This window comes from Mustelus asterias, chromosome 12 (genome assembly GCF_964213995.1).
Source record: "Mustelus asterias chromosome 12, sMusAst1.hap1.1, whole genome shotgun sequence".
Classification (NCBI taxonomy): Eukaryota; Metazoa; Chordata; class Chondrichthyes; order Carcharhiniformes; family Triakidae; genus Mustelus; species Mustelus asterias.
The window spans coordinates 77,294,712-77,320,082 of NC_135812.1; the positions used below are offsets into that span (position 1 = coordinate 77,294,712).

The window sequence follows — 25,371 nt, forward strand, 5'->3', positions numbered from 1 at the left end:
TTGGCAATGTCATGCCATAGAATGTCAAAGGATTGGGATTGAGGTAGAGATGATGACTGTGGTTGAGATTGAGGTGGGGTTGGTGGCTGTGGTTGGGATTGAGGTGTGGTTGGTGAATATGGTTGGGATTGAGGTGGAGACGGTGACTGTGGTTGGGATTGAGGTGTGGTTGGTGACAGTGGTTGGGATTGAGGTGGGGTTGGTGGCTGTGGTTGGGATTGAGGTGTGGTTGGTGAATGTGGTTGGGATTGAGGTGGAGACGGTGACTGTGGTTGGGATTGAGGTGGGGTTGGTGACTGTGGTTGGGATTGAGGTGGGGTTGGTGACTGTGGTTGGGATTGAGGTGGGGTTGGTGAATGTGGTTGGGATTGAGGTGGAGTTGGTGACTGTGGGTGGGATTGAGGTGTGGCTGGTGACTGTAGTTGGGATTGAGATTGGTGAGAGCGGTTGGGATTGAGGTGGGGTTGGTGACACTGGTTGGGATTGAGGTGTGGTTGGTGCCTGTAGTTGGGATTGAGATTGGTGAGAGCGGTTGGGATTGAGGTGGGGTTGGTGCCTGTGGTTGGGATTGAGGTGGGGTTGGTGCCTGTGGTTGGGATTGAGGTGGGGTTGGTGCCTGTGGTTGGGATTGAGGTGGAGTTGGTGACAGTGGTTGGGATTGAGGTGGAGTGGTGACAGTGGTTGGGATTGAGGTGGGGTTGGTGACAGTGGTTGGGATTGAGGTGGAGTTGGTGACAGTGGTTGGGATTGAGGTGGAGTTGGTGACAGTGGTTGGGATTGAGGTGGAGTTGGTGACAGTGGTTGGGATTGAGGTGGAGTTGGTGACAGTGGTTGGGATTGAGGTGGAGTTGGTGACAGTGGTTGGGATTGAGGTGGAGTTGGTGACAGTGGTTGGGATTGAGGTGGAGTTGGTGACAGTGGTTGGGATTGAGGTGGAGTTGGTGACAGTGGTTGGGATTGAGGTGGAGTTGGTGACAGTGGTTGGGATTGAGGTGGAGTTGGTGACAGTGGTTGGGATTGAGGTGGAGTTGGTGACTGTGGTTGGGATTGAGGTGGGGTTGGTGACAGTTGTTGTGATTGAGGTGGGGTTGGTGACAGTCGTTGTGATTGAGGTGGGGTTGGTGACTGTGGTTGGATTGAGGTGTGGTTGGTGACTGGTTGGGGCTCTGCTGGAGATGGTGACTGTGGTTGGGATTCAGCTGGTGTTGGTGACTGTGTGGTCAGGATTACGGTATTGGGTGTGGTGGGGTGTTGTGGTGGAGGTGGTATCTCGGTATTCCAGTAATTTGAAATGTTCTCTTGTTGCAGGTTGGCTGTAAGGCTTTGGTGTGCGCCACAAAGTTTAAGACCCAGTCATACTATGACATCATTAAGCAGTGCTGTCCAGAGCTGGAGAAAGCCTCTCCCGGGGATCTGAGGAGCAAGAGGTACACACTGTCATCAGACACAGGAGCTCCCACTTCATCAAGAGGCATACGGTGGTCAGGGTGGGAGGGGTAGGGAGTGCGGCGGGAGGGGGACTGAGGGAAAAAGAAGTCAAAAATTAATTTTGGGTGGGGGAAGGAGAAAGGGATGGGAAGGAGGGAGGGCCAGAGATTGATTATTGGGTGCGAAGGAGTGGGTAAAGGGTTTCGGAAGGAGAAGGGTGGTTTGCAAGAGAGCAACTGGGACTGAACAGTCAGATACTGTATGTCACAGGAAGGGGTTTTGGGAGAGATCATGAGCAGGAGAAGCCTCTTTGACAGAGGAAGTTTAATCTTCCTTGTATCTGGCTGCTCTATGCCCCAGAATCACAGCTTCAAAAAGAAAATTGATCTGTCTGAGCCTTATGTGATCCGACTTCTCTTCCCCTTGTTTTCAACTGGTGGAGAAATGACAATGGCTCCTACACTCGAACGACCGGCTGGAATTACGGACAAGACCAAATGATTGCATCAGCACTTGATCTGTATTGTTAAGGAAGGACCTCCTCCCGACAGTGAGAACAGAGTTGACAGTGGCAGTCAAGTTATGGAATCATTAATGGCACAGCAGGAGACCATTCAGCTCATTGAGTCCATTCAGCCTCTTTGCTAAGCAATCCCGTCAGTCCCACTACCCCAGTTGATCCTTTTAGCCCTGCATATTTATCTCTTTCTAGTGTCCAGCCAGTTTCCTTTCTCAATCATTGATTATTTCTGCTTCCACCACCCTCGTGGGTAGAGAGTTCCAGGTCATTAACACTCACTGTGTAACAAGGATCCTCTTCACAACTTTCCTGCCTTTTTTGCTCAGAATCTTAAATCTGTGTCCCCTTGACCTTGTACAATCAGTTAATGGGAAGAGCGTTTATTTGTCTACCTTATCTAAGCCTCTCATAATCTTGAACACCTGCATCAGCTCTCCCTTCAATGTCCTTTGCTCCAAGGGTAACAACCCCAGCTTTTCCAATGTCACCTTGGAACTAAATCTCTCATCCCTGGAACCATTCCAGTAATTCTCCTATACACCCTCTCAAGGACCATCACATTATTCCTAAAGTGTGATGACCAGGACTAAATTCAGTACTATAGTTGGGAATTTATCTAGGTTCAGCATAACTTCCCTGCTTTCGTACTCCAATGTCTCTGCTTATGAAGATCAAGATCCCATCAGCTTTGCTAGCCACTTGCAATATGTCCTGCCACCTTCGAAGATCTATGTACGTGCATTAGGTCCCCCTGTGCACTTTATGTCATTAAGTCTATTTTGAGTCTCCCACTGCCACTTTGCCCATTTCCCTAACCCACATCCTGTTGCAAGTTTCTTGTAGCATCCTCACTGCCACCCAAGTTTTATAACATTGGCAAATTTTGATACTTTATTCATGTCAATTCCAAGTTATTTATAAATAGCAAAAAAAAAGTAGTTTTCCTAACTAATACTGACCTTTGGGGAACACCAATGTTTACCATCCTCAAACATCACCATGATTCGCTGCTTCCTGTTCTTATGCTAATACTATTTTCTCCACATTCACACTTGTTATCTTCTTCTAGAGCCTTGATTTTGTTAACCAGCTTTGTGTGTGGTACTTTGTCAGACACTTTCTTAAAATCCATATGGACAACATCCACCATGTTCCCTACATCAACCTTTACTTCACTGAAATGTTCAGTTAGATAGTCAAGTACGATCTGGCATTTTACAATCCAAGCTGGCTCTCCTTAATTAACTCAAACGTCTCTAAGTACCTGTTCCAAAACATTCACGGCCTTTTGGCTAAGATCAAGTGTGGTATGGATCGGATGCTGCGCTTGGTTGCGTTTGGGCTTCATTTTCATATGAAGCAATTTTTGGGGGCGGCGTCTCGGCCTTTTGGCTGGGGTGCGGATGGGATCGGGCCTTGGGGGCGGAGGCATCTGCCTGCTTCGATCGGCTTGGCTCGTGTGGATCGGGCCCGGGACAGGGTGGAGGGTCGCTTGACCTGTCTTGTCGGCTTGGATCGGAGGTGTCTCAGCTTGTTGGGGCTCTGAATTGGACTTGATTTGGTTGAATCGGAAAAGTATTAAAAAAAAACCTGTTCCTGGTTTTATGAGGAAAGGTTGAGGGAGCTAGGGCTGTTCTCTCTGGAGCGGAGGAGGCTGAGGGGAGACTTAATAGAGGTTTATAAAATGATGATGGGGATAGATAGAGTGAACGTTCAAAGACTATTCCCTCGGGTGGATGGAGCTATTACAAGGGGGCATAACTATAGGGTTCATGGTGGGAGATATAGGAAGGATATCAGAGGTAGGTTCTTTATGCAGAGAGTGGTTGGGGTGTGGAATGGACTGCCTGCAGTGATAGTGGAGTCAGACACTTTAGGAACATTTAAGCGGTTATTGGATAGGCACATGGAGCACACCAGGATGATAGGGAGTGGGATAGCTTGATCTTGGTTTCAGATAAAGCTCGGCACAACATCGTGGGCCGAAGGGCCTGTCCTATGTTCTATGTTCTAAAACATTACTCATCACTGATGTTAGACTAACCAGGGCAGGAACAGCAGTGGGTTAGATGCAGAGTAACTTTCTTACTATACTGTCCCATCAATCACTCAGAGGGCAGGTACGGCATTGAGTTAGGTACAGAGTAAAGCCCAGGTACGGCATTGAGTTAGGTACAGAGTAAAGCCCCCTCTATACTATTTCCATCAAGCCCTCCAAGGACAGGTAGAGCAGGGGTTAGAGTAAATATCCTGCTGCACTCTTCCCATCAAACCCTCCCATCAAATCCCTCTGGCATGGATAGATAGATACAGAGTAAAACTTCCTCTATACTATCTTCATCAAGCCCTCCCAGGTCAGGTATGGCATAGGGTTAGATAGATACAGAGTAAAACTTCCTCTATACTGTCTCCATCAAGCCCTCCCAGGTCAGGTGTGGCATAGGATTAGATAGATACAGAGTAAAATTTCCTCTATGCTGTTTTCATTAAACCCTCCCAGGGCTGGTACAGCATGAGGTTAAATACAGAGTTAATATTCTGCTACATTCTTTCCACCAAACACTCCCAGGTGTAGTAGGGGATTGGATACGGAATAAAACTCCCTTTACACTGTTCCATCAATCATTACAGGGCAGGTGCAGCACAGGTTAGATAGAGTAAAGCCCAGAATGTTCTGCTTCAATACTGTGTCTTGACTCAACATGAGAATAATATTCAGTTAATTCATTTATTGCATCACTTAAGATAACGTAGAATCAGATATGAGTTAGTGCTGTTGACCCATGCTCAGTGTGATTAGATTTACCTGATAGGCTATAGCCAGACCATCAGCATGTGAATAGAAAAGAGATTTGGAAGGGTAGTGTCTATCTTTTGAATCTCACAATTTCTACCAAGCAAAACTTGTAATCAATGTTGGAGAACTCCTCAGAGACTGTGTCACATGAACATCACTGACTGTTTCTGGGTTGTGTTTGTTTAGTCTCCCAGATCTAAGGACGATCATCATGGTTGGTAGTAAGCCTCCTGGAACATACAGCTTTGAGGAGGTCTTTGAAGGAGCTTCAAGCAGCCATCACAAGCAACTACAGAGCCTGCAGAAGAAAATCTCGTTTGACGACCCAATAAACATCCTGTTTACCTCGGTAAACCAATTTTACTTTCATCCCTTAAATTAGGCAAAGCAATTTTTGAAAAGTTACCATAATGTTCTAATACTGTTGAGAATAATGTGATGATAAGAATGAGGTGGAGATGCCGGTGTTGGATTGAGGTGGGCACAGTAAGAAGTTTCACAGCACCTGGTTAAAGTCCAACAGGTTTATTTGGAATCACGAACTTTCGAAGCATTGCTGTTTCATCACTCACCTGACGAAAGAGCAGCACTCTGAAAGCTCGTGATTCCAAATAAACCTGTTGGACTTTAACCTGGTGTTGTGAGACTTCTTACTGATAAGAATGGGAAAGAATAAACAAAAGTTATTATTTTCCATTCCCATTGGTGGAAGGATTGAGAACCAGAGGGCACAGGTTTATGGTGATTGGCAACATGAGGAAAAGCTTTTTCACGCAGCTAGTGCTGTGAATCTGGAATGCGCTGCATGAGATTATGGTGGTGGCAGATTCAACTGTGGCTTTCAAGAGGGAAGTGAATAGTCAGGGCTGATGGTGGCATAGTGGTATTGTCATTGGACTAGTAATCCAAGGATCCAGGGTCAAATCCCACTACAGCAGATGGTGAAATTTGAATTCAATAGAAATCTGGAATTAAAGTGTAATGGTGACTGTGAAACCATTGTTGATTGTCATAAAAACCCATCTGATTCACTAAAGCCCTTCAAGAGGAAATCTGCTACCCTTACCTGATTTGGCCTATACGTGACTCCAGACTGGATGGCACAGTGGTTAGCACTGCTGCCTCTTAGCACCAGTGACCCGAGTTCGATTCTGACCTTGGGTGATTATCATGTGGAATTTGCATATTCTCCCAATGTCTGCGTGGGTTTCCTCCGGGTGTTTCAGTTTCCTCCCACAGTCCAAAGATGTGTAGGTTAGGTGGACTGGCCATGGTCAATGCTTGGGGTTACGGGGAAGTGGGCCTAGGTGGACTTCTTTCGGAGGCTCGGTACAGATTCAATGGGCCAAATGGCCACCTTCGGCACTGTAGGGATTCAATGGATTTAGACCCACAGCAATGTGGTTGATTCTTAAATGCCCTCTGAAATGGCCTTGCAAGCCACTCAGTTCAAGGATGGACAATAAATGTTAGTCCAGCCAGCAACGCCCTCATCCGCAGAACAAATCTTTAAACATCTGAAGAGAGAAAGAATTGCAATGCTACAGGGAAAAGACCAGAAAATTAGCTGAGCTGCTTTTGCAGACAGTCACAACAGGCCAGATAGCCCGTTTTTGTGCTGTAATTATCCAATGATTCTATAAAGCTGGAGCCAATGTCTGCCACAGTGTTCATTGACTGTGTGGAAATTGAGTTACAACAACTATGGCAGACAACTCTGCCAGCAAGAATGGAAAGTGCTTATTATCAGACAAGGCCTCAGATGAGGCCAGCGGTTGCGTATTCAGGGAAGAGACTAATCTAACCTTGTGTCAGTTTCATAAACACTGCCTTCCCGGCCTTGGCCACAGAATGAAACAAGGACAAGTTACCATGACAAATACAAAAAAAACAAGACATGGTGACATATTATGCTAATGAAGGATTAGAACGAGATAGTTTTCCATTGGATAGGAAAGGGCAAAAAGCTATGCTTCGATTGATGGATATGTATGCAAATGAAAGACTAGAAAGTTGCTCATTTCCCATTTGCTGTAATTAACTATAACTGCTAATTAATTCATAGAATCCCTACAATGCAGAAGGAGGCCATTTGGCCCATTGAGTTTGCATCGACCACAATCCCACCCAGGCCATATCCCCATGCACTTAGTCTAGCTAGTCCCCCTGACACTAAAGGGCAATTTAGCATGGCCAATCCATTCAACCCGCACATCATTGGACTGTGGGAGGAAACCGGAGCACTTGGAGGAAACCCATGCAGACATGAGGAGAACGTGCAAACTCCACACAGACAGTGAGCCAAGCCAGGACTCGAACCCGGGTCCCTGGCACTGTGAGGCAGCAGTGCCGCCCTTAATTATTTGTATGAATCGACAGAACACCTATGGGTGTTCTCCTCATGCATGAGTAATAAAGCTTCAAAGTTTGAGTGGCCTTAGTGCCAAGTGTTGCTTGTACCCAAGTCGACTACAGTGCCTAGTGTTTGTACTCATGTCAGCGACAACTGTATGGCTAAGACAAGCAAAATCATAAGGTGAAACTATAGCTGCAATAATGTGAACAATTCTTTATTTTCAGATTCCCTATGCAGGTATATAGGCTAACGTGAGCACTTTAGGATAGAGGGAGTTAGAACTCACCTACCAAGCTGCTCCGAAACAGGCCATAAATCAGCATCAGAGCAGGGTTTCCCAAATTGGGTTTCATGGCTAGAAAAGTTTGGAAAACCCGACACTAAAGAAACTCCAAAAATCAAACAGGCCTGTAAAGTTTGGAGATTTACAGCCTTATGGCTCGGGAATAATTCTAATTTTATTCATTGCTTTTAACGTTCAACATTATAAAGGTTAACTGTGAGACATCTTATTTAGCCAAACACTTAGAGTCAGTTAGGATGCTGTCTTGAAGTCCATGGGAAGTGACTGAATACATTCCCTCGGAGGTCACACACTGCTGACGGTTCTCAATGGTTTGGAAGGTAGAATTTCAGACAGGGCAGCCTATATAGACTGTTCACTTTTTCTTTTTGTATCAGGTTTGAGTCAGTGACGTTTGTAAAGGCCTTTCCCTCGGCATTCCTTGCCATGATAAAGGAACGGGATTTCATTCCATGTATTCAGTAGGAAGCTTGAGTGGAGGGGAAGAAAGCTGCCATGGGTCCCCCATACATTTCCTTCAAATAGGTAGTCCTGATGACTCGGCAGGCCATTCATTAAGGATCAGCAGATGCACTTTCTTGTTCATTTCATTCTCTTGTTTGGTCTTGCACTCACAAGTTGACTGTTGAGAGACTGAAATGTTTGGTCCAAGGTATGAATGTGTGAAGTTTGGAACACAGGAAACTGCAGAAGTCAGGTTAACTGATTTGCAAAGGTTAATCCTATAGTCTCCTGTCATGAGAAGCAGTAAGAGAGTTGTATTTTGGTGGAAGACTGGACTTTGTTCATTTTGTCTCCTTCTTGAACTCTTCTGAAACCAGGTCTGAAGCCATGTCTGACTCCCCCCAAGCCACAACTTCCACTTTGGGTGGTGCCGAATCTACCCCGGTTTAACCGAGGATCGAACCTCGTGCTGTTGGCATCAATCTGACCTACACTAGCCATCCCACCAACTGAACTGACCTGTCTCCCCAAGTAGTCTGGATTACTGTAGTCACTTCTACAGCATGTTGTAACCAGGAGTTATGGACAGTGATGACAGAGACTCCAATTTCTTTCCAGCACATGTCTAGCCAGGAGTTGCTTCCACTCTTGCCTTTTGCCATTGGCATTTGTTGGACGTGTTTGCAAATTTATACGTTTGGCCATGTTATGAATGCACCTTCCTTAGCCATCAGAACCTGAAGTGAGACTTGAACCCAGAGCCTCTGGCTCAGCAGTAAGGATGCTGCCAACATCCAATGCCCTCTATTTTATTCATATATATTTTATGCATAGTAATTTAATTGGTTGATTTACAGTCTGCCTTTTTGCAATATGTAGGGCAGGATTTTCCAGCCCTTCCTTCTCGCCAGATCTTCAGGTCCTGCTGAAGACGACCCTCGTGCAACGGATTCTCCAGTGGCAGAGTGGGCAAGCCATACAAACCGCCATAAACCTCGGTGGGACTGGAAGATCCCACTGGTGGTCAATGGCAAGCTGCCTCCAGCACAGAAAAACACCCTGGGGGGTTTTCAGACTGCCTTCCAAAGGGACAAGAAATGTTCATGATGACAAGTGCAAAGTATGCCACATATAATAAGATGTATATAATGACCACTATTACACAATTCCATTTAACCGGTTGTTGAGCAGGAAAGGTGTGTTCCAGAAAATAAAGGACAATAGGACCATTTATGGTAGTGACCAGTGTTGGAGTAAACACAAAATCAAAACTGTTCAAGCCATTATTGTGACTTTAAAACTTTTTAAGACAAGAAAAGTTGTGTATGTGACTTTTGCACTCTGTGGTTACCCACAAACACTCGAGCCTTGACTAGTGACAAGCTGGGGTGAGCTATGTCTCATTTTAGTGTAAAAGTGCAAAGCAAGCAGGAATGGTCAGACAGCAAAGGACAAGAATAGTTAGGTAGCTCAGGGGCAGATGGCCTGAAAGGGGAACTAGAACAGTGAGATATTTTCAACGAAATGTGATTGGGAGTTATTGATAACTAACTATTGTCAAGGGGCCCAATTGGCCAAAGTATGTAACCGCCTACGGCTTGATGCGAAACTGCCAATGTTTGTGATGTTTTAACGTATATAAATGCGCCTGCCGCCAAGCCAGATTGAGGAACTCTGCCCAGAGATCCTCCCGAAGCTTCGATTCAATAAACTGCATGTTGAATCTCAAGTCTGATCTCCGAGTGGTGACTTTTCCCACAACAACCAGTAACAGCAATGCTTCAATAAATGTCTCTGATATATGTTTAATCAAGCACGTGTGTGTTTTCTTTAGGGCACCACAGGAACTCCCAAAGGAGTCACCCTTAGCCACCATAATGTTGTCAACAATTCTCGGTTCATTGGATACAGAATGGGCTACAGTTGGCGGGTGAGTTCACAGATCCTGGTTGCATTAAATTTCCTTCACTGAAAATGTCTCACCGACAAACTTTTTTCATCTACCTCCTTTGTAGCACATTTGTGAACTGATTATAAACCGAACCAACCATCCCACTTACTGCTTTCAAATTTTATTTTTAAGTTCCTGAAACCTCCGTCAGCAGCCTGTTCAGTTCCTGAAATAATTGGACATAACCAGTTTATGAGTTTAAAGTTTATCTATTCGTGTCACAAGTAGGGTTACATTGACACTGCAATGAAGTTACTGTGAAAATCCCCTAGTCGCCACACTCTGGCGCCTGTTCGGGTTACACTGAGGGAGAATTTAGCAAGGCCAATGCACCTAACCAGCAAGTCTTTCGGAATGTGGGAGGAAACCGGAGCAACCGGAGGAAACCCACGCAGACACGGGGAGAACGTGCAAACTCCGCACAGACAGTGACCAAAGTCGGGAATCGAACCATGGCCTCTGGCGCTGTGAGGTAGCAGTGGTAACCACTATGCAGCCCGAATGGGGGAGGATTGAGAATATATCAAAATAAGACCATAAGACATAGGAGCAGAATTAGGCCACTCGGCCCATCAAGTCTGCTACACCATTCAATTATGGCTAATATTTTTCTCATCTCCATTCTCCTGCCTTTTCCTCATAACCCCCAATCCCCTTATTAATCAAGAACCTATCTATCTCTGCCTTAAAGACACTCAATGACCTGGCCTCCACAGCCTTTTGTGACAAAGAGTTCCACAGATTCACCACTCTCTGGCTGAAGAAATTCCTCCTCATCTCTGTTTTAAAGGATCGTCCCTTTAGCCTGAGGTTGTGCACTCTGGTTTTAGCTTTTCCTGCTAGTGGAAACATCCTCTCCACGTCCACTCTATCCAGGCCTCGCAGTATCCTGTAAGTTTCAATAAGATCCCCCCTCATCCTTCTAAACTCTAACGACTACAGACCCAGAGTCCTCAACTGTTTCTCATACGACAAGTTCTTCATTGGATCCTTTCCAAGGCCAGCACATCCTTCCTTAGATACGAGGCCCAAAACTGCTCAAAATACTTTAAATGGAGTCTGACCAGAGCCTTATAAAGCCTCAGAAGTACATCCCTGCTCTTGTCCTCTCGACATGAATGCTAATAATGGTTGGAACCATTATCTTGTAAATTGAGTTTGTGTTTATATGTGCCGTGTTTGTGAACACAACTCCCACTCACCTGATGAAGGGGCAGTGCTCCGAAAGCTTGTGGCTTATGCTACCAAATAAACCTGTTGGACTTTAACCTGGTGTTGTGAGACTTTTTACTCTAAAATCTTGCCAATGACCGAAGTCAGGCTAACCGGCCTACAATTCCCATCTGCTGCCTCTCTCCCTTCTTAAACAGCAGTGTTACATTAGCTACTTTTTAAAACAAAAGTGGGGTATCACATTCTCTCAAGACATTGATTGCTGTAAGGAACATATTAGCATATAGATTAGGAGCAGGAGTAGGCCATTTAGCCCTCCAAGCCTGCTCTGCCATTCAGAATGATCACAGATGATCTGATTGTAACCTCCTACCTACCTCCAATAACCTTTCACCCCCTTGTTAATCAAGAATCTATCTAGCTCTGCCTTAAAAATATTCAAATATTCTGCTTCCACTGCCTTTTGAGGAAGAGAGTCCCAGAGACTCACAACCCTATGTGAGAAAAATAAAATTCTCCTCATCTCTGTCTTAGGGGATTTTCGCAGTAAATTCATTGCGGTGTTAATGTAAGCCTACTTGTGACACCAATAAATAAACTTTAAAACGAAATCGACGACTCCTTATTTTTAAACTGTGACCCGTAGTTCTAGATTCTCCTACAAGGGGCAACAAGAAGCGAGGGAGCGATTATTTTTAGTTCACTTTTTGGATTCATACTCTGGAAAGCACAACATTTGCCTCTCATTGGTTGCCCTTAACTGAGCAATTTATCTGGCCACTTCAGGGGGCAGTCATGGGTCATCTAGATTGGTGTGGGATTGGAGTCCCGTCCGTAATCATGGACTAGATAAGGATAGCTGATTTAATTAGTGAAACAGTCGCTGCAATTGATAGTTTTATAGAGGTTCTGCCAATGGTTTCTGCCTGTGGGCTAGAGGATACTTTCCATGGTATTTGCTTAAATGTTTACAAGTGAGATGTACCCTCAGGTGCAAGCACACACAGGCTGCACGTGCTGCAAGAACGGTTACTTAGATGAAGTATCATTGGTTCTCAGTGAACATGCAGTTACATGAGATGAAAAGAGAGAAGAATATTGTCAGGAAATAGTACATAAACAAATGATCTTGTTTCTTCCTCCCTGTGCAACTTTTAGAACCCCCGGGTCTGTGTACCAGTGCCACTCTTTCACTGTTTTGGTTCTGTGGGAGCAACGCTGAACATGGTCATGTACGGATGCCTGCTGGTTTTTCCCTCTCCAGGTTTTGAAGGATGGGCTGCTCTTGAGGCAATCCAGAATGAAAGGTATAGTTACAGTTACTGTCAGATAGAAAGGCAACAGTACAGAGAGGTCTGCTGTAACTGGGCACCAGGCCATTACTGGACATGATTGAATAAACACCACAACATAGACCTATGGCCGACATCTTGGAGCCTGGTAGTTGCCATAGTGATGACGTTATACTCAGGTGTCAATTAGCTGACCTCATACTAAACCACAATGTCACTGACACAGGTGGAAGGTTGATGTGGAAAAATGGGAAAAAAATTGTTCGCTCGTGTCACTTGGAGTTAAAGCATACTGATTGGGAGAGTGTACAGAGGGTTTTACTCTGTACCTAACCCCGTGCTGTACCTGTCCTGGGAGTGTTTGATGGGGACAGTGTAGCGTGAGTTTTACTCTGTATCTAACACCGTGCTGTAGCTGTCCTGGGAGTGCTTGATGGGACAGTAGAGAGGGAGTTTTCCTCTGTATCTAACCCTGTGCTGTACCTGCCCTGGGAGTGCTTGATGGGACATTGCAGAGGGAGTTTTACTCTGTACCTCACCCCATGCTGTACCTATCCTGGGAGTGTTTGATGGGACAGTGTAGAGAGAGTTTTATTCTGTATCTAACCTGATGCTGTACCTGTCACAGTGTAGATACCTGTCATCTGGCACGGTGGCACAGTGGTTAGTACTGCTGTCTCACAGTGCCAGGGACCCAGGTTCAATTCCGGCCTTGGGTCGCTGTCTGTGTAGAGTTTGCACATTCTCCCTGTGTCTGTGTGGGTTTCCTCTGGGTGCTCCGGTTTCCTCCCACAGTCCAAAGATGTGTGGGTTCGGTTGATTGGCCATGCTGAATTGACCCTAGTGTCAGGGGGACTAGCGGGGTAAATATGAGGAGTTACGGGAATGTGTTCAGTGCAGACTCGATGGGCCAAATGGCCTCTTCCTGCACTGTAGGGATTCTATGATTCTGTCCTGGGAATTCTTGATGAGACACTGTAGAGGGTGCTTTACTCTGTATTTTACCCCATGCTGTAACTACCCTGGGAGTGTTTGGTAGGGAGAGTACAGAGAAAGTTTACTCTTTATCTAACCCTGTGCTGTACCTGCTCTGGGAGTGTTTGATGGGACATTGTAGAGGGAGCTTTACTCTGTATTTCCATGCTGTATCTATTCTGGGAGTGTTTGATGGGACAGTATAGAGGGAGTTTTACTCCGTATCTAACCCTGTGCTGTACCTGCCCTGGGAGTGTTTGATGTTGTCACTGCGTTCCCGAAAGGGAACCTGTAACATTCCTCACTTTGATGACAAAACAACCCAAATACAGTAAGACTTTCCCCTGATTTTTATTAACTCCAGTTCTGCTCAGGCTCCTTGATGCCACATTTGGTCAAATGCGACCTTGATATCAAGGGCAATCACTCCCACCTCATCTCTTGGGATCAGCTCTTCTGTCCATGATTGGACCAGTGACATAATGCGGTCGGGAGCTGGGTGGCCCTGGCAGAAGCCAAACGGAGCGTATTATTGCTGATAGCACTGCTGAATACACCTTCCGTCTCTGCTGATGATTGAGAGTGGACTGATGGGGCGGTAATTGGCCGAGTTGGATTTGTCCAGCTTTTTGTGGCCAGGACACACCTGGGCAACTTTCCGTATTGTCTGGTAGGTTGCCAGTGTTGTAGCTGCACTGGAACAGCTTGGCTAGGGGAACAGCAATATCTGGAGCACCGATCTTCACCACCATTGCTGCAATGTTGGGAGGGCCTATAGCCTTCACAATGCCTTCAGCTGTTTCTTGATATCTCATGGAGTGAATTGAATCGGCTGAAGACCAGCATCTGTGATGCTCGGGACCTCAGGAGGAGGTTTAGATGGATCATCCATTCGATAATTCTGGTTGAAGATGGTTACAAATGCTTCAGCCTTGATTTTTGCACTAATGTGCTGGATGTGGTGGTTTTAAAAGATAGGCTGCAGGTCTCAAAGGTTTAACAAATAAAGAGCTTTATCGAAAGGGTGTTATTATGACAGGCTGCTAAGATAGACTGTCCGCTTGCCCGTGCAAGCAGCCAATGATGGCATCAGTGGCATCATGTTTTAAAACGTTTATTTATTAAAGTTATAAGTAGGCTTACATTAACACTGCAATGAAATTACTGTGGAAATCCCCGAGTTGCCACACTCTGGCACCTGTTCGGGTATACTGAGGGAGAATTTAGCATGGCCAATGCACCTAACCGGCATGTCTTTCGGACTGTGGGAGGAAACCGGAGCACTCGCAGGAAACCCACACAGACACTGGGAGAACGTGCAAACTCCGCACAGACAGTGACCCAAGCCGGGAATCGAACCTGGGTCCCCGGTGCTGTGAGGCAGCAGCGCTAACCACTGTGCCACTGTGCATGATCGGTCTCTTAAAGTGCCCTGTTCCACTGCAAATCTGCTACTGAGGCAACACTGGAAATAACATGAATACACAACACTTTCTTCTCTCTTCAAATCAGAGATTCCTGACGCCTACTCATGGAGCTCCCAGTACTGTTAGAGATCTTTTCAGGAAGAGCACATTGCGAGTTCCTTTACAAAGTGTTCTCCAGAATCTTGGATTATTTTTGGTTTCTCCGGTGGCTGTGACCATTGTTTGGCACTCCTACAATCACTCGCTTTAGTATAGCAATGATTTCAGTTATTTATTCTTCTGTCAGGGGTCTACAATGCTGCCAGACTTTCTCCACTTTATTTTGAACTGGCTGTGAGTGTGGTCCAATCACCTCATCACCAATTTTCTATATGGTGGTTTTAAAAGATAGGCTGAAGGCCGCGAAGGTTTAAACAAATGAAGGGCTTCATTGAAAGGATGTTAACACGACAGGTTGCCAAGATAGACTGACCGTTTGACCTTGCAAATGGCCGATGATGTCATCAGCAATGTCACATGATCGGTCTCTTAAAGTGCCCCTGTTCCACTACATAGCTGCTAGTGAGGAAATATTAGAAGTAACATGAATACACAACACCAGCCTCTGCCATCATTGAGGAAGGGGATATTTTTGGAGTCTCCTTGTCCTGTTAGTCATTTAATTGTCCACCACCATTCATGACTGGATGTGGCAGGACTGCAGAGCTTTGATCTGATCCATTGGTTGTGGAGTTGCTCAGCACCATCTATCACTTGCTGCTTTTATTGTAGTCCTGTGTTGTAGCCTCACCATGTTGACACCTCATTCATAGGTATGTCCTGTTCACGGCATGCCGCCTTATACCAGATCCTTTGCCTCCTGTAGCTATCTCCTCCTCAAACTCAGAATCTCTCTGTTCAGTTAAGTCACTGAATTAATACTTAGTGTGGATCCCAAAGTGCTCAGATCCTTCATGTTACACAACAACATCTGCCAAATGTGGGTTCACATTTTGGGTAATGTTCACCTGAGCAAACTATCCTTGTAAAATAATCTTCCTTGTGTCCTGACTCCAAGATGTGGGAGGGAGTTCCACAGGATAAGAATGAGTTGAAGGGGTCTGTATGATGCGGACACTGTGAGGACCACAGGAAATGGGGATAAGATGGATAATTTGAAGCTGAGAAAAGGGTTCAGAGGAACATTGAGAAGAATTGCATCACCAAAATAGAGAGACCAGAACAGAAACGAGAGAGAGAGATTGACTTTTTGCAGGAATCTACTGAAGAAAAATAGAAATGCAAATAAATTGTAATTGTAAAGTTGTTCCCTGGTGCATTCTCCACGGCAGCACCTGACCAATCAGATTCGACTTGCCAAACACACAGCATCTTTTTCCTCATGCAGTTTAATTGTTGCCCCCTTTGCAATTTGGTATTCTTGTATCTGTCCTGATGAGTGCAAAATGAAAAGCTTTGAGGTGTTTTTTATTTTCAGCAATTCTCAAGTTCCGTACTATGAAATGATTTTAAATGATCAATATAATTTTAAAACTGTATCTTGCATCTTGCTCTGACATTCTTCTGGTGATCTGCCTGCTTTCCTAGGTGTACAGTTCTTTATGGGACACCAACAATGTACCTTGACATGTTGGGCCAGAACGACTTCTCTGCTTTTGACATCTCGACACTGGAAACAGGTAAGGTGACAGCTCCTGTACTTGAAAAGGAAGATACCTCTTTCTCTTTTCAGGGACACAGTTGCATGCATATTGGAGTTGGTCATTGGGTAGTTTACTTTCAGACCTCTGTCTCTGTCTGTGCGGTACCGCTCACATTTTGGATTTTTGAATGCCGCTCAGACTGATGAGTTGGAAAACTCTGTATGAGGGCCTCAAGGGTTTAATATGAAATTAGTTGTGCCGTCTTAACCAGTGCAAAACTAGCATCAAATTACAATAACTCATAAAGACAAGCAAGTGGCTGGTGAGGAAAATGTAAAATATCGCAGGGCCGTGTAGCGGAAGCCATTTCATCTAAACATTGACACCCAGTGGTAGTGAGCCTCTGGTGGACTCAGGTTTGGAGGGGGAGGGAGGGAGGTGAAAGGAACAGTATTCTTTTCATCAATTCCCAATAATCAGTCTTGTGTAAGTGGGCAATGAACAAGGGTGCGATCTTACCGGCCGTTCACACACCACACTCCCGGTGCAGTGAGGTCGGAGAATTTGGCGCCCAACCAAATCTCCGTTCACTGCAGCAGGATGGGAAAATCCCACCGGCATGAGCTGCCGTAACATTCCAGCCTAAATAAATAAAAATAAAGTTTTCAAAGAATTAAATCTGGATAAATACATAATTGGGTTCCAATGTTGAGGTGACCCAGTGAAAAACCCAGTCATTAGCGGTGCTTCACATACTCATCCTCTTGGCTGGTGCTTCAGTGTAGCAGGTTTCATAATATTTCTGATGGGTTAAAATGGGAAATGCCATATTTTTGCTTTGGAAGCTAAGAATATAAAACGTGTTGTTAAAAGTTCTCTGCCTGCTGAAACACTGGCTCTTGTGGAGGCAGTGGATGCAGTATTCTATTTGCCAAAAAATTAAGTGAGATTCTGTACAATGGCCCTACTAAAGATACTATACCCACTTAATGTTATATAGATACCAGTGATCTCTTTACCATGTAATGATCCCCACGGCATGGTGGCACAGCAGTTAGAACTGCTGCCTCACAGCACCAGAGACCCGCGTTCGATTCCGACCTCAGGTCACTGTCTGTGTGGAGTTTGCACATTCTCCCCATGTCTGCGTGGGTTTCCTCCGGGTGCTCCGGTTTCCTCCCACAGTCCAAAGATGTGCGGGTTAGGTTGATTGGCCATGCTAAATTGAACCTAGTGTCAGGGGGATTAACAGGCTAAATATGTGGGATTACGGGGATAGAGCCTGGGTGGGATTGTGGTTGGTGCAGACTCGATGGGCCGAATGGCCTCCTTCTGCACTGTCGGGATTCTATGATTCTAGGAGACTAATAAACCGAAAGAACTGAATTTTACCGAGTGACCCCAACAAAAACCAATGCACAAGATTTTACTTTTTCTAACTTTTACATTGACAATCCAAGCAGAATCAATGGACAAATCATAAAATAAACAGGCAATTGACTGACAAATCACATTAATGTGTGTTATTAACCACACATTAACAACAAATAGAGCAAAGATAGATTTCACGGATTTACTGGGATGTCCACTCAGCAGTGAGGGCACCAATTTCAGCCCAAAACTCCTTTAAAGTTTTGAGGTTTCTCGGATAGAATTCCAGCTGCTTTTCTCCAACGATTTAACCATCGACTCTCACCTGACAGCCGCTGCCAACCAATTCACCACAATGGCCTCCTTCTCACCATAGCCTGATGGCGTGGATCCACTGACATTACATTTAGCCAAAACTTTAGTGACAAATCTGTGCACTGTATGGATGAGTCTGGGCGCTCAGTTACTTTAAATAACTGTATTTAAATTAATTGCTGTATTTGTTGTTGATGTGTGGTTAATAACACACATTAATGTGATTTGTTTGTCTGGTCTTTGTCCAGTGCCAGCTCCTGGAGCCAGCCTTCACTTTCTTCAGCCTGCTTGCACTGCACCACCGACTACTCTGAACTCGTCTTCAACCAGTTTGTTTTGGCTTCCCTAAAAACCTGGAGGCTCAGTTTCCCTTTAAGGTCTGATTCAGAAAATACCAAGCTTTGAAATCAGGGTCAGTGAATTCAGTCGAGCATTCAACAAATCCATTGGTCCCACAGACTATGGATTCCATCACAATCCCTATTATATTTAAATATTTACAGCCGGTGAGATCTTTGTTGCAACTGATCAGTATGACAAGAGGTGATTTTTCATTATATATTTGTGAAATTCTCAGTCTGGTTCAGGAAGTTGAGTCTCTTCAAACCTACTAGACAGACCCTGGACAGGGAGCATTAGGATCGGATGAGTTTTGGAGAGGCTGGCATTTTCCCTGGTTTCCTTGGGTAACATTTAGCCTCACTTTGCCAACCTATCAATCGCTGAACATTTCTCTTCCCCTTCTCTGGCAGCGGTCATAGCTGGCTCTTCTTGCCCCATCGAAGTGGCCAAGAAAATCAGAGAGGAGATGAATATCGCTGAGCTTGTTGTGAGTACCCTTCAGCTTCTGTTGCCACCTATTGTCTTCAATGCTTTGAGATGATTCTTGTTTGTTCGATTTGGATGGACTTACATTGGTTAACTGACTCCCCTTCTCACCCAAGTTCCAGAACTTGGAAGGTTGCCCGAAACAAAGCTCCGTTTGGGCCCTTCCAGCTTGAATGTTTTGGTGAGGCTGTTGGTTGATTTCTGGTGACTGTAACTGTGCTGCTTCTCCATGCCCTCATTGAGAGTTGTCAAGTACTTGGAAAGAATTTGGAGCAGAGGAGTTGCTGGGTGAAAAAAGACCATGGCCCATCTCATGCACTCTCTACCTTCAGCTAGTCACATCATGCAATGACAATGGCGTTGTTGACTAATCAAAGCAATTAGACTACAACACACCCATACATGAGGTCAACAAAATCCCAGTGTAGGAGAGCTCTGGGAAGCATAAATCCAAAGTATCCCAAACACGCTTAACTTTTTTTTGTATTCATTCATGGGACATGGGCATCGCTGGCTGGCCAGCATTTATTGCCAATCCCTAGTTGCCCTTGAAACTGAGTGGCTGACTACGCCATTTCAGAGAGCAGTTAAGAGTCAACCACATTGCTGTGGCTCTGGAGTCACATGTAGGCCAGATCAGGTAAGGATGGCAGATTTTTATTCCTAAAAGACATTAGAACCAGATGTGTTTTTCTGACAATCGATAATGGTTTCATGGTCATCCGTAGATTTTTAATTCCAGATTTTTTTTTATTGAATTCAAATTCCACCATCTGCCATGGCTGGATTCGAACCCGAATCCCCAGAGCATTAGCTGAGTTTCTGGATTAATTGTCTCGCGATAATACCATCGCCTCCCCAGCATACTCTTGATATGTCTCAAATTACTGATGTACTTTATCCCAAAATATTATTCTCTGGAAAATAATGATTGCATTTGAATGGACCAATCCCGGCTGCTTCCACTAGCATAAGCAACTTGTTCCAAAGATTTTTGCTTGTGGAAGTTTTTAATTTCGGTTGGAGAGCTTAAAAGAGAGGATTTTGATGCTGAGTTCAAAAACGTTGGTATCCTGATCACCCAGTGTTTGGAGAGTTGGACAGGCTGATCAACATGGTTTTGTCTTAAACACAAGCAGAAAATGTTGGTGTTTCTGTAATTAATGGCCTTTCGGTTGGACTCATTTACCTCAGATCCTACAGGAAATTGGAAGCTAAGCGTAGCCCCATTTATTGAAAATACAAAGATAGGTCAGAAAACAAGTGAGGAGCATACAATGAGACTGCAAGGAGACATAAGTATGTGACTGGGAAAAAAAATGGCAAATGGAGTATAATGTAGGAAAATCTGAAGTTGTCCACTTTGGCAGGAAGAAGAGAACAGGAGAATATTATTTCAATAGAGAGACTGCAGAATGTTGAAGTACAGAGGGAGCTGGATGTCCTTAGGCATGAATCACAAAAAGGTAGGCAAGGCGCTACTGCAAGTAATTGGAAAGGCAAAAGGAACATTGGCCTTTATTACAAGGAGGATGGGGTATGAAAGTAAGGAGGTGTTGGAAAAATTGTACGGGACATTGATGAGAGCGCACTTAGAGTACTGCGTCTCTTTAATTAAAGAGGAATATGCTTACATTAGAATCGATTTAGAGAAAGTCCACTAGGTGGATTTGTGGGATGAAGGAGTTGTCTAATGAGGAAAGTTTGAGTTTAGAAGAATGGGAGGTGATCCTATTGAATGATATAAGATTCTGAGTGGATGGTTTCCCCTCATGGGGGATTCCTGCACTGGGGGCATGATTTCAAAGTAAGGGACCTCGCATTTAAAACAAAGAAGAGAAGGAATTTCTTCTCTCAGATGTGTGTTAATCTTTGGCATTCTTTGGTAATTCACTTTGGTAGGAATAACAGATGTGTTGAGTATAGGGCTAACGGGAGGACTTTGAATAGTGTGGAGGAGCAGAGGGATCTAGGTGTATGTGTGCATAGATCCCTGAAAGTTGGGAATCAAGTAGATAAGGTTGTTAAGAAGGCATATGGTGTCTTGGCGTTTATTGGTAGGGGGATTGAATTTAGGAGTCGTAGCGTTATGTTGCAACTGTACACAACTCTGGTGCGGCCGCACTTGGAGTACTGTGTGCAGTTCTGGTCCCCACATTACAGGAAGGATGTGGAGGCTTTGGAGAGGGTGCAGAGGAGGTTTACCAGGATGTTGCCTGGTATGGAGGGGAGATCCTATGAGGAGAGGCTGAGGGATTTGGGATTGTTTTCGCTGGAAAGGCGGCGGCTAAGAGGGGATCTTATTGAAACATATAAGATGATTAGAGGTTTAGATAGGGTGGATAGTGATAGCCTTTTTCCTCTGATGGAGAAATCCAGCACGAGGGGGCATGGCTTTAAATTGAGGGGGGGTAGTTATAGAACCGATGTCAGGGGTAGGTTCTTTACCCAGAGGGTGGTGAGGGATTGGAATGCCCTGCCAGCATCAGTAGTAAATGCGCCTAGTTTGGGGGCGTTTAAGAGATCCGTAGATAGGTTCATGGACGAAAAGAAATTGGTTTAGGTTGGAGGGTCACAGCTTTTTTTTTTTTTAACTGGTCGGTGCAACATCGTGGGCCGAAGGGCCTGTTCTGCGCTGTAATGTTCTATGTTCTATGTTCTATTCTCCTACCCCGGAGAACTCTGTAGGTCAGTGGATATATTCAACCCTGACTTAGACAGAGTTTTGATCTACAAGGGAATCAAAGGTTATGGGGGAACCATTAGAAAAGTGGAGTAAGGCCACAATCAGATCAGCCATAATTTTATTGACTGGTGGAACAGGTTCAAATGGCCTATTCCTGCCCTTATTTGCTATGCTAGATATAGCAAAGCCAAACACTGAGATGGGAGAATTGGGCCAGAATTTTACCATCCCACCTGCCACGGGAATTGGAGCGGGCAAAGGGCGGACATTGGGAAGGTCCATTGACCTCGAGTGGGATTTTACGGTTTCAGGACGAGCAAGGCCGTAAAATCCCACCCTTGGTGTTTGAGGGTGAAACAACATTTCATTTGAAGTGCAATGATGATCCAAGCATATGATACAATTCTTTTATGGCTGCATCCATTTTATGGCAAGATTTCGTGTTGATTATTTCTTTAGCTTTATCGTGTTCCAGGTATCGGAGTTTCTCTGCAGGTTGTGTGTTCTTGGCCTAGTGGAGCACCTTCCGGTATCATTTTGGTGGGGTCAGTCAGTGCTGTCTGAAATGGGATGGGTGTAGGCAGAGAAGGGCCAGGGGTTGGATTAGAATCCCGTGTGAAGATGGGATTGCAGATTTTCAGGTGGGTGGGCAATGGGGAGGCCAAATAATCACATAAATTTAAAAGCATGAAAGTGAAAGTGAATAACATTTTTGCAGTTCCCAATTGATTCTTGGACACTCTGCAGGAGGGAGGTTGTGATTCTGGCTGCAGTCTCAGGCTCTGAATCTGACATTGCGATGTGGCAATCAGCACCTACTGAAATCCCATGAAGCATCTGCAGGCATGACTTCTTTATAAAATTCCTTCATGGGAAGTGAGCATCGATAGCAAGACCAGTGTTCGCTGTCCATCTCTAATTGCTCTTGAGAAGGTACTTGTGAGCCACCTCCTTCACCTGCTGCAGTCCATGTGGTGTAAGTGCGCTCACAGTGCTGTAAGGAGGGGAGTTCCAGGATTTTAATCTGGCAAAGGAACACCAATACAGTTCCAGGTTGGACAGCGTGTGGCTTGTAGGTGGTGGTGTTCCCATGCATCTGCTGCTCTTGTCCTTCTAGGTGATAGAGGTCACTGATTTGGAAGGTGATGTCAAAGGAGGCTTGGTGAGTTGCTGCAGTGAACTGTCTATATGGCACATAATGCTGCCAAAATGCCTTGATATTGGAAGGAGTGAATGGTGAATGCGGTGGACGGGTTGCAGATCGAGCAATGCTGCTTTGTCCTGGATGGTGTCGAGTTACTTGAGTGTTGTTGGAGCTGCATGAGGCAAGTGGAGGATATTCCATCACACTCCTGACTTGTGCCTTGCAGATTGTGGACAGACATTGGAGACAGGAGGTGAGTTACTCACTGCAGAATTCTCACTGCCTGAGCTGTCCTGACACATTAAGGGGATGGCTAGATGGGTATTACACACAATTTAATATTGGTAAATATGAGGCCTTGCATTCTGCATGGAGGAAACTGAGAATGGGCATACAGACTCAATGGAAACATACAGAGGGGGTCCAAGATAATTCTGAAGGTGTTAGTGCAGATCAAGAAAGCCATAGAAAGGGAAGGATCATCTAATAGGGAAACAGAGTTGGAGAAGCAAGAGGTAGTGATAGATGTGTTTAATACATTGGTTAGCTCACGGTTAGGGCATTATCTGCCGGGCGGCATGATGGCACAGTCGTTAGCACTGCTGCCTCACAGCGCCAAGGACCTGGGTTCGATTCCCGGCTTGGGTGCACATGTCTGCACATTCTCTCTGTGTCTGCGTGGTTTTCCTCCGGGGTGCTCCGGTTTCCACCCACAGTCCAAAGATGTGCATTGGCCATGCTAAATTCTCCCTCATTGTGACGACTAGGGGATTTTCACAGTAACTTCATTGCAGTGTTAATGTAAGTCTACTTGTGACAATAATAAATAAAAACTAACTAAACCAAAAATAATAGGCACCTCATGAAGAAAGGACATTAAAACCGCTGAGACTGTAGGTTCACCAGGAAAGTTCCAGGGATGGAAAACTGGAGCAACGAAGTGATATAGGGCTGTTTCCAGTGGAGCAGAGTAAGAGGAAATTTAATTTGAGTTTTTTTGTATCAATTACTGAGCATTTTGACTGGCTGAATAGGGAAGAGGAGCTTGGGCAATAACCAGGGGAGAAGCTCCTGGAATGAGGATTGGAGGAAAAGGCCTGGTATTTGGAGGTTTGGAGAGGAACCAGATGCTGTCCAGTGGAGGAGATCGGAATATCATGCTCGAGTGGAGGAGGAGGCGAGTCCAGTGGGCAGCCAGATATGGTAAACTGAAGAAATCTTTTGGAAGAGCTGTGGAGATGAGATAACTGAAGAAAGCACTGTAAACCAGGAAGGTGGGGAGAAAGTCAATGTGGGGGCAAGCTCGTACCAGAAACCAGGGGAGATTAAAATACTTGTTGACTGAGGGTCAGAGGTTAGGAAATGGAACCATAGGAATGTTGGAGAAATGTTAAAGGAAAGTGTGACAGGAAGTGGATGAAGGAATAATGGCTAGGGGTACCAGAAGTCACAAGGGAGGAAGCAGCCAATCCAGAGCAAGGTTTAAAGGTTATTCTAGTTTACGGATTGGGGAATTCAAACTGTGCAAGAGGAGGAATGGAGGAAATATTGGGCTGATCCTCTTTTTCCAGGGAGTAGTGAGCTTCTGTTACATTACCTGCTGCTATGGTGGATGCTGACATTGCCTCACCTTCAAGAGGGAACTGGACTGCTTCCTGTGAAAAGGGTTGGCACCATAGGAGAAGTTAGTACAGATCAGGCTTGGTCTGTGCAATCTCAAACTGATTTCCATTGCCCAGTGGCAGGATGCTAAGAGGAATTGTCCAAAGTATCTTCCTTTATTGACCTGGTTTTGTTGTTTTACCTGACTCTGGAGATTACAGTAGACCTAGTGCTTAGTCTTAATGCTTCAACCATCATTCTGAGTGGGGCAGTCTACATTGACCAGTAGGTCTTTTATCTGTCCATCATTTGCATCGGCTAGATGATGTGATATCAGGATGTTTGGGCTGATAAAGATTAATGTGGGACTGGGTAAACAGTACCGTCCACATAATAGAGAGTCACACGATGACAGACTGTGTGTAAAGGGAGTCTGAGAGAAATGGCCATGAAGATAGTAGCTTTACTTTGGAGATATGTATATTGTTGTCTGTTAACAGTAAACAGCTTATGTTCAACCTCACAAACCTCCAGCCATCTTAGTGAGACACCAAACAATCTTACAACAGTCAAAATCTTGACTGGTAATGTTAGAAAGAGATCTGTGCATGGGAAAATGTGATAATGGAAGGAAAGTGTGATAACAAATGTGCAACAATACAGGACTTTCAATTGATTGATGTGTTTTGGTGCATTTATTTCGGCTAAAATATTGACAATGACTTGGGAGATGTTTTGTTGCTCGGTAACTCATTGTAAAGAGTTATTTTTACCTCAGTATGTCCCACCTCACACACTGATACCATGAGCTGAGCTATGGACTGGTAGGTCAACTTCCTTTGGGCAAAACGTAGACTTGGAAATGATCAAAATTAGACCTCTACTTAAATCTAAACCAAGCCTCTTGCATTAAACTACCTCAAAGCCACATCAAAAGCTTGGTAATGGCAGCATAGATCCATACAGAGGTAACTAGTCAGAGTCAGGCAACAGTGCAGATGGGTACAAATTGGCTCTCTTGCCCCTGATTAAGGGAAGGGGAAGATCAAGGCAGGTTAATGTTAATGGTCAGTTACCATTGCTAAACCTTGTGGGCAACAGGGGAGGTTAGGATT

General features: G+C 44.9%; 1 protein-coding gene across 2 annotated transcripts in view; it reads left to right on the plus strand.

The window, feature by feature from the left end:
* Nucleotides 1–25,371, plus strand: part of acsf2 (acyl-CoA synthetase family member 2) — a 135,816-nt gene that overhangs the window by 42,532 nt on the left and 67,913 nt on the right. For both annotated transcript variants that reach the window (XR_013499157.1, XM_078225469.1), the window contains exons 5-10: nt 1,309–1,427; nt 4,932–5,094; nt 9,684–9,779; nt 12,132–12,280; nt 16,255–16,346; nt 18,749–18,825. Coding sequence is in view for 1 of the 2 variants with exons in the window: in XM_078225469.1 (XP_078081595.1) it covers nt 1,309–1,427; nt 4,932–5,094; nt 9,684–9,779; nt 12,132–12,280; nt 16,255–16,346; nt 18,749–18,825 (696 nt within the window). In the remaining variant the exon portion in view is untranslated. The remainder of the gene's footprint in view (nt 1–1,308; nt 1,428–4,931; nt 5,095–9,683; nt 9,780–12,131; nt 12,281–16,254; nt 16,347–18,748; nt 18,826–25,371) is intronic.